Raw genomic sequence first — 12,506 nt, 5'->3', positions numbered from 1 at the left:
TGACTATGGAAAACATGGTTGTTTTTTCTACTTTCAACTGAAAGAGAATCAACATCACCAGCTGTTTAACTCAGAAAACCAGCAGTAGTGGAGTCAGCTGGACCATAACGGACTGTCCTCATCCTCGACCTGTCCTCTATCAAGTTTGTCCTCTATCCAACCATCTATCCATCTTTCACTCCATCCATTCATTATTCCACTCCATTCCCTTTGGCAAAGCACCTATCATATGCAGTACCTTTAGCATACAGTCTAACATACCATGGGAAGTTTGTTGAATTTCTCTAATATTAATTGATCACTTTTTGTGAGGAAAGCATTACTTTCCTGCATTTTAGTTGCTTTTTTTTAATCAAGGTTAGGAACAAAGGACCTGTATATAAATGTAGGTCTGTTCACCATTTTTCTAATCTGAATTGGTCCCAGTTATTCAGCATGATGAATACCCATACCCCACTGCTCGTGATCAATCTGCTGCCCCCATGCTCATGTTGCTTGTCAGTCATCCCATGACACCATTACACCAGTACCATCCTGACCTGAGAAAGATCACCTTCCCTCCAGTCTTACTGCCAGGCTATGGCAGGCGGCCGCCAATGGCTCAGATGGATGGAGGTAAATGGAGAAGAGTGACTGGCAGTTAAAATGCCCTCAACGATGTGGCTGATGTTTTTGACCACCAGGAAACAATGGAAAAGGTCTGAGAGTTCCTCTGGACAGAGAAGGAGTCAAAGGCAGACTGATCAGTCAGAATATGCTAGACAGAACAAATACAAGATACTGTAGTAGAAATACTTTTAATTAGGTTGCCCTTAAATAGCTACTCTCGAGCTCTTTACTAGAGTGTAATTTTACTCTGCAGCGGTGCATTATTACTACAGACACGCCTGCAGACAGTTATTGAATTGAATCTCTCTGATTGCAACTGTGTGTCCTTACAGGTACTGTCCTAGCAGACCCGCTTTGTCTAATTTGCTCTGTCACTTTGCTGTCTGAACCTCATGGCCCTCTGCAAATCTGCTAAACACTACTGCAACTTCTTGACAGATCTTGTTCCAATTCAATCTCATGTTTATGTGGTGTTTGTCTGGCAGACTCGTTAATTGAATGTTTGATTGATGTGTCTTTCTCCTTTATTTGTCCTTCCTCTTTTAACATATTTCTCAGCTGATTAGTCCAACCCATTTTTTTCTCTTCATTCTAAGTGTTTTTTTTATATCCATTTAGTCCCTCTCTTTTTTTATCTTTTATGTGCTCATTAACGTTATTTGTTCATGCCTCATTACCTATAATCTACCTCTGCATGTATTTTGTTATTTGTACATTTACTCATGTATTTACCTTTAACTGGTTATGTTGATGACCCTGTCTCATCTCTTGTTTACTTTCTCATGTGTGACTATTTGTTCCTGTGGTGTGCATCAGGGCACAGTTCTATGTTCTGTGAGATTAGTAGATATTTCTGCATGTTTTTTCTCTGTGTAATCATGCAGAATATACTTTTCGGCACAGCCTAATATATGTGGTTCCAACAGTCATAGCTGAAAACAGTCTTGATGACACTGTTGTGTGAATGTTCTTGTTGTGGATGGGAACACAGCAAACGTTGAAAACTGTGGACCATCCCAGCACTGTAATGTCCACGTTTTTCTTTGTTATTGATTGATCAAATATCATGATCAATGAGAAGAAATGTATGTGTATATCACGTGAAATGTGTCTGTGACTCTCGCTTGACTGTGATCCTGATACGAGTGTTGGCCTGAGACATGGTAGGTACTGTTATAGTCAGATAAACTATGTAGATGAGTCTTTCCTGGTTCTTCTTTTCCCCTCACTAACTGGTGTTGCCTATTCTTTCCAGGGATCCAGTTTCGTCTCCCTTCTTCCTGCAGTGTGGACCGAGCCGATCCACCTCCAGGTAAAAAAGTCCTCATCACCTTCACCAATCCATACATTGCAAAATTGCCAGTGTTAATGAAGTGTTAACTCTAACACCAAAAAAAGTGTCTATATTGTCCCAGTCTACATAGAGTAAAATGTTTTAATGTGTTCACTTCTTAACACTTTAGGGTTTAAAATGATGCTTTATAAAATAAACTTTTTCAGTGTGAATAGTCAACTCTAATATCAATCAATCAAATGTATTTATAAAGCCCTTTTTTACATCAGCCGATGTCATAAAGTGCTCTACAGAAACCCAGCCTTAAACCCCAAACAACAAGAAATGCCGATGTAGATGCACGGTCTAGAATACAGTTGGTGGGCTGATCATTATCTAATCTCAGCTACTTTTCATTTTGTCCATCCATCACAACTGAGGATGGAAATCCTGAGCTGCCTGCCGGTCATTAGTTAGCTTGTGGTGGTGTAGTACTGAGTATAGAATTAGAAATTAGAATACTAGAATGGAAATTAACCTTGTGACGGAATAAAAGTCAGCCATTTTGGTCAAGGAGTTGGTCAACCATGGTTTGCAAGTGCTTTGATAAGATATTGTGTAAAATAATGTTTGTTTGCTAGCTAGCCAGTCAGTATTAGAGGGATGATTCCATGCATTTTTCAAATTAACTACCAATATGCCAACATTCCATTCAAACAATGCAGTCAATCCACAGCCATACACTGGTTGAAATGATACTGAACAAAAAAATAAGCGCAACATGTGAAGTGTTAGTGCCATGTTTCATGAGATTAAATAAACGATCCCAGAATTTTTCCGGAGGCACAAAAAGCTTATGTCTCTCCAATTTTGTGCACACATTTATTTACATCCCTACATCCCTTTGCCAAGATAATCCATTAACATGACAGGTGTGGCATATCAAGAAGCTGATTAAACAGCATGATCATTATACAGGTGCACCTTGTGCTGGGGACAATAAAAGGCCACTCTAAAATGTGCAGTTTTGTCACACAACACAATGCCACAGACGTCTCAAGTTTTGAGAGAGCGTGCATTTGGCATGCTGACTGGAGGAATGTCCACCAGAGCTGTTGCCAGAGAATTGAATGTTTATTTTTCTACCATAAGCCGCCTCCAACGTTGTTTTAGAGAATTTGGCAGCACGTCCAACTGGCCTCACAAGCACAGACCACATGTAACCACGCCAGCCCAGGACCTCCACATCCGGCTTCTTCACCTGCAAGATCGTCTGAGACCAGCCATCCGGACAGCTGATGAAACTGAGGAGTATTTCTGTCTGTAATAAAGACCTTTTGTGGGGAAATACTCAATCTGATTGGCTGGGCCTGGCTCCCCAGTGGGTAGGTCTGGCTTCCAAGTGGGTGGGCCTCTGCCCTACCAGGCCCACCCATGGCTGCTCCCCTGCCCAGTCGTGAAATCCATTGATCAGGGCCTAATTTATTTATTTGAATTGACAGATTTCCTTATATGAACTGTAACTCAGTAAAATCGTTGAAATTGTTGCATGTTGCATTTATATTTTTGTTCAGTATGTTTGATGAGATGACTTAGGGTGTTTCTCAATATGCATACTATCATGCTCCGAGCACACAATCTGGAGCATGGGAGGGTCGGAGCATCAGTTCAAATCCAATTATTCAAAACGGAGCACGGAGGGAACTTCTCTGTTGCGTACTCCGCTTGTACACATTTCGAAGCATGCATCGATGCAAGCTTAAATGAAAAGTATGACAGAAATATGAAGCAACCACATAAAAACCAATGCAACATTTCTTGAAATCAATGGCAGGTATTATTTGAGCTGAAGCGAGATAAAATAAGCTCAGACTTACACTACTTATCTTAAAAATGTTAAATACTTTCTGTGTTTATTCTGGCATGTTTAAAAGCCTACAATATATTTTAGAGGTTATTTATACAGGGAATTGGCATAAAACCTTTATAAACTGTATGTATACCAATTCCCTGTATAAATAGCCTCTAAAATATATGCAAACAGACATTACATGTCAACATGTATATATCCTTGGAAAGTAAGGCATGTGATATCAGAAATTGTAGAATTATTGTCTACCTAACATATTGTCATATATTTATACAGAGAATTGGTATAAAACCTTTATAGACTGTATTTGTAAAGGTGTTATTGTCACGATCGTCTTGCTGAGAGAGAGTGGACCAAGGCGCAGCGTGTGCAAAATATATCTTCTTTTATTTAGAAGAGAGAGAAAAAACACGAAACGAACACTATACACAAACTAACAAAATAACAAACTGACGACCGTGAAGCTAATATGACAAATAGTGCTGACACAAACACTACACATAGACAATTACCCACAAAACCCAAATGCCTATGGCTGCCTTAAATATGGCTCTCAATCAGAGACAGTAAACCACAGCTGTCTCTAATTGAGAACCAATCTAGGCAGCCATAGACATACAAACACCTAGACAAGACACTGCCCCATTAAACATACAAACCCCTAGACAAACCAAAACACATACATCCCCATGTCACACCCTGACCTAACTAAAATAATAATGAAAACAACGATAACTAAGGCCAGAGTGTGACAGTTATACCAATTTGTTGTATAAATCTGTATAAATATTTGACAACAATTCTACAATATCTGCATATGTCAAATCAGGATTATGCTTCTACTACCATTCATTCCAATTAGACTGGTTTGGATTTCTCCCTGATCAATATGGCTGCCATTTTGACCCCATTCTGTAACGTCAAGGGTTTATGACATAGCCCCTCTAGTAATTTAATAGGATCTCTATGGTACTGAGGATCTGTACTAAGCCTGAGCTGCCTGCTAGTCATTAGTTAGGTGGTGGTGGTGTGATAATGAGGATCTGTCCAATGCGTGAGGTCATCATGGCTCTCGGTGTGGGTTGTGTAAAGCAGCTGGTGGTAGGAGTTAAACATGGTTCTGGTAACTTGGAGGGTAGCAGTCAAAGATGGTTCTCTGGTGACTGGGGGTGGGAATTAAACATGGTTCTCTGGTGATTGGGGGTAGGAGTTAAACATGGTTCTCTGGTGATTGGGGGTAGGAGTTAAACATGGTTCTCTGGTGACTGAGGGTAGGAGTTAAACATGGTTCTGGTGACATGGAGGGTAGGAGTTAAACATGGTTCTCTGGTGACTGAGGGTAGGAGTTAAACATGGTTCTCTGGTGACTGAGGGTAGGAGTTAAACATGGTTCTCTGGTGACTGAGGGTAGGAGTCAAACATGGTTCTCTGGTGACTGAGGTTAGGAGTTAAACATTGTTCTCTGGTGACTATGGGATGGAGTTAAACATGGTTCTCTGGTGATTGAGGGTAGGAGTTAAACATGGTTCTCTGGTGAATGAGAGTAGGAATTAAACATGGTTCTCTGGTGACTGAGGGTAGGAGTTAAACATGTTTCTCTGGTGATTGAGGGTAGGAGTTAAACATGGTTCTCTGGTGATTGAGGGTAGGAGTTAAACATGGTTCTCTGGTGATTGAGGGTAGGAATTAAACAAGGTTCTCTGGTGATTGAGGGTAGGAGTTGAACATGGTTCTCTGGTGATTGAGGGTAGGAATTAAACATGGTTCTCTGGTGATTGAGGGTAGGAGTTAAACATGGTTCTCTGGTGATTGAGGGTAGGAGTTAAACATGGTTCTCTGGTGATTGAGGGTAGGAGTTAAACATGGTTCTCTGGTGATTGAGGGTAGGAGTTAAACATGGTTCTGGTTACTTGGAGGGTAGGAGTTAAACATGGTTCTCTGATGACTGAGGGTAGGAATTAAACATGGTTCTCTGGTGATTGAGGGCAGGAGTTAAACATGGTTCTCTGGTGATTGAGGGGAGGAATTAAACATGGTTCTCTGGTGACTGAGGGTAGGAGTTAAACATGGTTCTCTGGTGATTGAGGGTAGGAATTAAACATGGTTCTCTGGTGATTGAGGGTAGGAGTTAAACATGGTTCTCTGGTGATTGAGGGTAGGAGTTAAACATGGTTCTCTGGTGATTGAGGGTAGGAGTTAAACATGGTTCTCTGGTGATTGAGGGTAGGAGTTAATCATGGTTCCCTGGTGACTAGGGGATGGAGTTAAACATGGTTCTCTGGTGACTTTTAGGGTAGAAGTCATAGATAGTTATCTGGTGATTGGAGGTAGGAGTTAACCATGGTTTTCTGGTGACTTGGAGGGTAGAAGTCAAAGATGGTTCTCTGGTGACTTGGAGGGTAGGAGTTTAACATTGTTCTCTGGTGACTGAGGGTAGGAGTTAAACATGGTTCTTTGGTGACTTGGAGGGTAGAAGTCAAAGATGGTTCTCTGGTGACTGAGGGTAGGAATTAAACATGGTTCTCTGGTGATTGAGGGCAGGAGTTAAACATGGTTCTCTGGTGATTGAGGGGAGGAATTAAACATGGTTCTCTGGTGATTGAGGGTAGGAGTTAAACATGGTTCTCTGGTGATTGAGGGTAGGAATTAAACATGGTTCTCTGGTGATTGAGGGGAGGAGTTAAACATGGTTCTCTGGTGATTGAGGGTAGGAGTTAAACATGGTTCTCTGGTGATTGAGGGTAGGAGTTAAACATGGTTCTCTGGTGATTGAGGGTAGGAGTTAATCATGGTTCCCTGGTGACTAGGGGATGGAGTTAAACATGGTTCTCTGGTGACATTTAGGGTAGAAGTCATAGATAGTTATCTGGTGATTGGAGGTAGGAGTTAACCATGGTTTTCTGGTGACTTGGAGGGTAGAAGTCAAAGATGGTTCTCTGGTGACTTGGAGGGTAGGAGTTTAACATTGTTCTCTGGTGACTGAGGGTAGGAGTTAAACATGGTTCTTTGGTGACTTGGAGGGTAGAAGTCAAAGATGGTTCTCTGGTGACTTGGAGGGTAGGAGTTTAACATTGTTCTCTGGTGACTGAGGGTAGGAGTTAAACATGGTTCTCTGGTGACTTGGAGGGTAGAAGTCAAAGATGGTTCTCTGGTGACTTGGAGGGTAGGAGTTAAACATGGTTCTCTGGTGACTTGGAGGGTAGAAGTCAAAGATGGTTCTCTGGTGACTTGGAGGGTAGGAGTTTAACATTGTTTTCTGGTGACTGAAGGTAGGAGTTTAACGGGAAATACCTAGTGCAAAGAGAGGCCAACGGCAGATAGACATGTCATCTCCTTTCAGGGAGTTTTACAGCCCAACATCTCCTGCCTTTCCCATCGGCTGTTGGCTACAACACACCTCCTGAATACAGAGAGACTCACACGGCTCCTGCTTGTCAAGTTGCAGTCCAACGTCGGCAGGCACACAGGGTTTGTGTCTGTCTCACTGTTTGCTTTCTGTAGGGAGGCAAGGATGCAATATGGCATCTCTTGCTGGGTACAGGTTTTGTACTTTTTCAAAGAGGTCGTTTTCTACAGAGTATTCAAATCCACTCTGTTTGAATGGGAGGCTGCTTAAGATGTCAGAGTTTCACACTTCCTGTCTGACTTTGAAGCGGCACACCATTAAAGCTCAGGGATAGAAATGTAAAAATGAATCCTGTACGACTGTGTCACCCGTCCTACTCAATTTCCTATCCACCCACAAAGTCTTGCGGAAAAACGACAACCTTTTCAAGTGGGAAGGAATCCATCTAAAGTGAGAGTAAATGCAGAGTTCTATTTGTTTCATGTGGAGTCTTATCACATCTAATGACTAATTAGATCTATCACACAATCTGCTCGTTAACATTGTGAATGGATTTAGTTCATGTTGTGCCGCCTGATTTTTTTTTACCAGTAGTGTAATTATGTTAAAGATGTGTCAGCCAGTCACTGGCAATGTGTGCAGCCGTGCGTGACCTTGAAAGGATTAGGGAGATTATTCAACAGTAAGCAAAATTGAATATGAATGAATTCATGAATGGTTCAGTTGGTGCATGAATACATGAATAAATGAATGGTTCAGTTGGTGCATGAACACATGAATAAATGAATGGTTCAGTTGGTGCATGAACACATGAATAAAGGAATGGTTCAGTTGGTGCATGAACACATGAATAAAGGAATGGTTCAGTTGGTGCATGAACACATGAATAAAGGAATGGTTCAGTTGGTGCATGAACACATGAATAAATGAATGGTTCAGTTGGTGCATGAACACATGAATAAATGAATGGTTCAGTTGGTGCATGAACACATGAATAAAGGAATGGTTCAGTTGGTGCATGAACACATGAATAAATGAATGCCTGAATACATGTGTGGGACTATTGAGTTCCTGAGTTACACAACTTATTGGTTGATGAAGTCTATTTTTGTCTCTGCAATGAATCACAGCCTTTCTCCTTCAGTGACTCATCCAACAGTTTCGTAAAATAGCAGTTTAGAAATGTTGTTTGACAATGTCACCATCCACAGGGCCATCAGCATGCTGCAGTCTCTGCAAACGGTGAGCTCAGTAATGAACACCGTATCTGGGACTCCAGTGCAAATAATCCCATGAGCTGTTCCTTTCATCATATAAAGGAGTGTTAACTGACATAATTCATTGTACTGTATTCTGGACGGCATAATATATTGTACTGTATTTTGGACGGCACAATTCATTGTACTGTATTCTGGACGGCATAATACATTGTACTGTATTCTGGACGGCATAATACATTGTACTGTATTCTGGACGGCATAATACATTGTACTGTATTCTGGACGGCATAATACATTGTACTGTATTCTGGACGGCATAATACATTGTACTGTATTCTGGACGGCATAATACATTGTACTGTATTCTGGATGGCATAATACATTGTACTGTATTCTGGACGGCATAATACATTGTACTGTATTTTGGATGGCATAATACATTGTACTGTATTCTAGACGGCATAATACATTGTACTGTATTCTGGACGGCATAATACATTGTACTGTATTCTGGATGGCATAATACAATGTACTGTATTCTGGATGGCATAATACATTGTACTGTATTCTGGACGGCATAATACATTGTACTGTATTCTGGATGGCATAATACATTGTACTGTATTCTAGACGGCATAATACATTGTACTGTATTCTGGACGGCATAATACATTGTACTGTATTCTAGACGGCATAATACATTGTACTGTATTCTAGACGGCATAATACATTGTACTGTATTCTGGATGGCATAATACATTGTACTGTATTCTAGACGGCATAATACATTGTACTGTATTCTGGACGGCATAATACATTGTACTGTATTCTGGATGGCATAATTCATTTTACTGTATTCTGGATGGCATAATACATTGTACTGTATTCTGGACGGCATAATACATTGTACTGTATTCTGGACGGCATAATACATTGTACTGTATTCTGGATGGCATAATACAATGTACTGTATTCTGGACGGCATAATACATTGTACTGTATTCTGGACGGCACAATTCATTTTACTGTATTCTGGATGGCATAATTCCACAAAACAAGCAACTGGTGTTTGGTGTCTTTGATACTAGATAATGTACAGTGTCAGTAAATGTATGATGAATCACTTCTTCTTGGAGTGTGTGACAGGGTGTCAACAGAGTAAGATGATAATACATGTCCTCACTGCCTGCAGGACTACACTGACCTGATGGTAATTCACAAGGAATCTGGTAGTAACATCTGCTCACCTTTGTCTCACGTGGCCTGTTTGATATAACTATATATTTTAAACAATAACAGGAGGCTATCAGAATTAAAAGTTAATATCAAGCAACTGCATTCAATATAATTGAAGCAATGGTACCTGTCTGAGCCCAGCCTGTGATGCAGGCATACTGTACCTCCTTGCTACTAGCTCTGTTCTGCTGTTTGTTGTTTAATTTAACCCTTATTTTACCAGGTAAGTTGACTGAGAACACATTCTCATTTACAGCAATGACCTTGGAAATAGTTACATGGGAGAGGACAGGGGATGAATGAGCCAATTGGAAGCTGGGGATGATCAGGTGGCAATGATGGTATGAGGGCCAGATTGGATTTCCACTTGAAAGAAGGGTTCCTTCTCATTATCCTTCACTGCCCAGAAGGAGCCTTAGCCTGTTAAAACTGGGCTTATTAACCAGGAAGAAGGGTTCCTTCTCATTATCCTTCACTGCCTAGAAGGAGCCTTAGCCTGTTAAAACTGGGCTTATTAACCAGGAAGAAGGGTTCCTTCTCATTATCCTTCACTGCCTAGAAGGAGCCTTAGCCTGTTAAAACTGGGCTTATTAACCAGGAAGACGGGTTCCTTCTCATTATCCTTCACTGCCCAGAAGGAGCCTTAGCCTGTTAAAACTGGGCTTATTAACCAGGAAGACGGGTTCCTTTCCATAATCATCCACTGCCCAGAAAGAGATATAGTCTGTAAACACTGGGGTTATTAATTTAACCAGGAAGAAGAGTCCGTGTTGAGTGTTCATCTCTGTGGCAGTAAAAAAAAGGTTCCCCCTTTCTTCCAACCTGTTTCCTCAAGTCTCCTTACGATGCATTTTACATAATCCCCTCACATTTGTGTAAAGTACTTAAGTAAAAATACTTTAAAGTACTACTTAAGTCATTTTTGGGGTATCTGTACTTTACTATTTATACTTTTGACAACTTTTACTTTTACTTCACTACATTCCTAAAGAAAATAATATACTTTTTACTCCATACATTTTCCCTGACAACCAAAAGTACTCGTTACATTTTGAATGCTTAGCAGGACAGGAAAATGGTACAGTTCACACACTTATCAAGAGAACATCCCTGGTCATCCCTACTGCCTCTGATCTGAAGGACTCAATAAACAGAAATGATTGGTTTGTAAATTATATCTGAGTGTTGGAGTGTGCCCCTGGCTATCTGTCAATAAAAAAAATAAAAAAATTGTGCCTTCTGGTTTGCTTAATATAAGGAATTTGAAATGGTTTATATTTTTTTATTTACTTTTGATACTTAAGTACATTTTAGCAATTTAATTTACTTTTGATACTTATATATATTTAAAACCAAATTCTTTGAGACTTTTACTCAGGGAGTATTTTACTGGGTGACTTTCACTTTTACTTGAGTCATTTTTTATTAAGATATCTTTACTTTTACATTTTACTACTTTTTCCACCACTGTCCCCTCATCACTCCGCCCTTCAGTTTCATCACTCACTCTCACCCCATCTTTCTTTATTAAATGATCATCCTCCATTCTCTCCCTTTCAGAATCTCTTTTTTAGAGTAACTCATCTTCATCTATCTCTCTCCCTGCTTGCTCTCCAGTGGTAACGCACATGCCTAGCTATATGTCGAAGACGCCCCCGCCGGCACCACCTCGCGCCACCTCCAAGCCCCTCATCTCGGTGACGGCCCAGAGCAGCACAGACTCCACTCAGGACGCCTACCACGAGGGGAGGGACCCGCGGGGGAGTGTACTGTGGGCGCCGGACGGTCTGGGCGGCTCGGGTCGAACCCTCTACAACTCCACCGACAGCCTGGACAGCGCCAACGTGGTGACGCTGGCCATGGAGACGGCAGGGAGCAAGCGGCACGCCTCCTCGGGCAGTCACAGCTCGGTGCAGACGTGTGACAAGGCGGTGTTGGTGTCCAAGGCTGAGGAATACCTCAAAACGCCACGTTCCTCCATAGGGATACAGGTAAAACCAGCTCTCACACACACACACACACACACACACACACACACACACACACACACACACACACACACACACACACACACACACACACACACACACACACACACACACACACACACACACATACCGAGATGTACACATGCACACTTATGCACACACACACAACCACACACACACAAACACAAACCACCTATGATGACGAATAGAGTAGAATAACATTAGAGGAAACTGTTGTTGATTACTATTTATCAGTGGAATTCAATTTGATCATATTATCTATTTTACATTGGCAACAAATGTAATTTCTGGATGCCTGCTGCTGTGACTTTTTCAGGTCCTCTTAAATTTCATTAAGCACGTCATATAGCATTAATGTAACCATTTAGGCCCTTAATTGCACTCAAGCCAACATTCTGTTTCTTTTGCAATGCAGTTTCTCAAGGGATAGATAAAAGCCAATACATCATCGCCATCATCATCATCACCAATATCATCAACATCCCCATCATAACCTTCAGTGCCAGCACCATATTTATCGTATCTGTTACCATATCTGGTACAATTCGTTATTTACTCTGAAGTACTCGTTGACATTTTATTCCACACAACTTTTTTGATGTCATTATTTTGAAGTACTGGGTCTATGCTGTTGACATGACAATAGATGAGTGTGTGAGCTCGTAAACTGAGCCGTAGAAAGAGAGGGACAGGCCTATAAAAGCCATCCCTCTCATGGAGACACAGTCATCTGATCAGGATCAAAGGCTCTCAGGACAAACACTCCTCTGGCATCACTTGATGCAGATCCTCTCTCGCTCACTCTCTCTCGCTTTCTCTCTCTCCTTCTCTCTTTGACTCTCTCTCTCTGACTCTCTCTCTCCCTCTGACTCATGCTCTCTTGACTCTCTCTCTCTGACTCTGTCTCTCTGACTCTCTCTCTCCCTCCCTCTCTCTCTCTCTC

General features: G+C 41.2%; 1 protein-coding gene across 4 annotated transcripts in view; it reads left to right on the top strand.

The window, feature by feature from the left end:
- The window catches only part of LOC129825406 (disks large-associated protein 2-like), a 183,097-nt gene that overhangs the window by 155,810 nt on the left and 14,781 nt on the right, over positions 1-12,506 (top strand). For all 4 annotated transcript variants that reach the window (XM_055885494.1, XM_055885497.1, XM_055885495.1 and 1 more), the window contains 2 exons: positions 1,865-1,921; positions 11,172-11,545. In XM_055885494.1, coding sequence (XP_055741469.1) covers positions 1,865-1,921; positions 11,172-11,545 — 431 coding nt within the window. The remainder of the gene's footprint in view (positions 1-1,864; positions 1,922-11,171; positions 11,546-12,506) is intronic.

Source organism: Salvelinus fontinalis, chromosome 27 (genome assembly GCF_029448725.1).
Source record: "Salvelinus fontinalis isolate EN_2023a chromosome 27, ASM2944872v1, whole genome shotgun sequence".
Lineage (NCBI taxonomy): Eukaryota > Metazoa > Chordata > Actinopteri > Salmoniformes > Salmonidae > Salvelinus > Salvelinus fontinalis.
The sequence above is the reverse complement of the archived record's forward strand: the minus strand, read 5'-3'. Positions and strand labels throughout refer to the sequence as shown.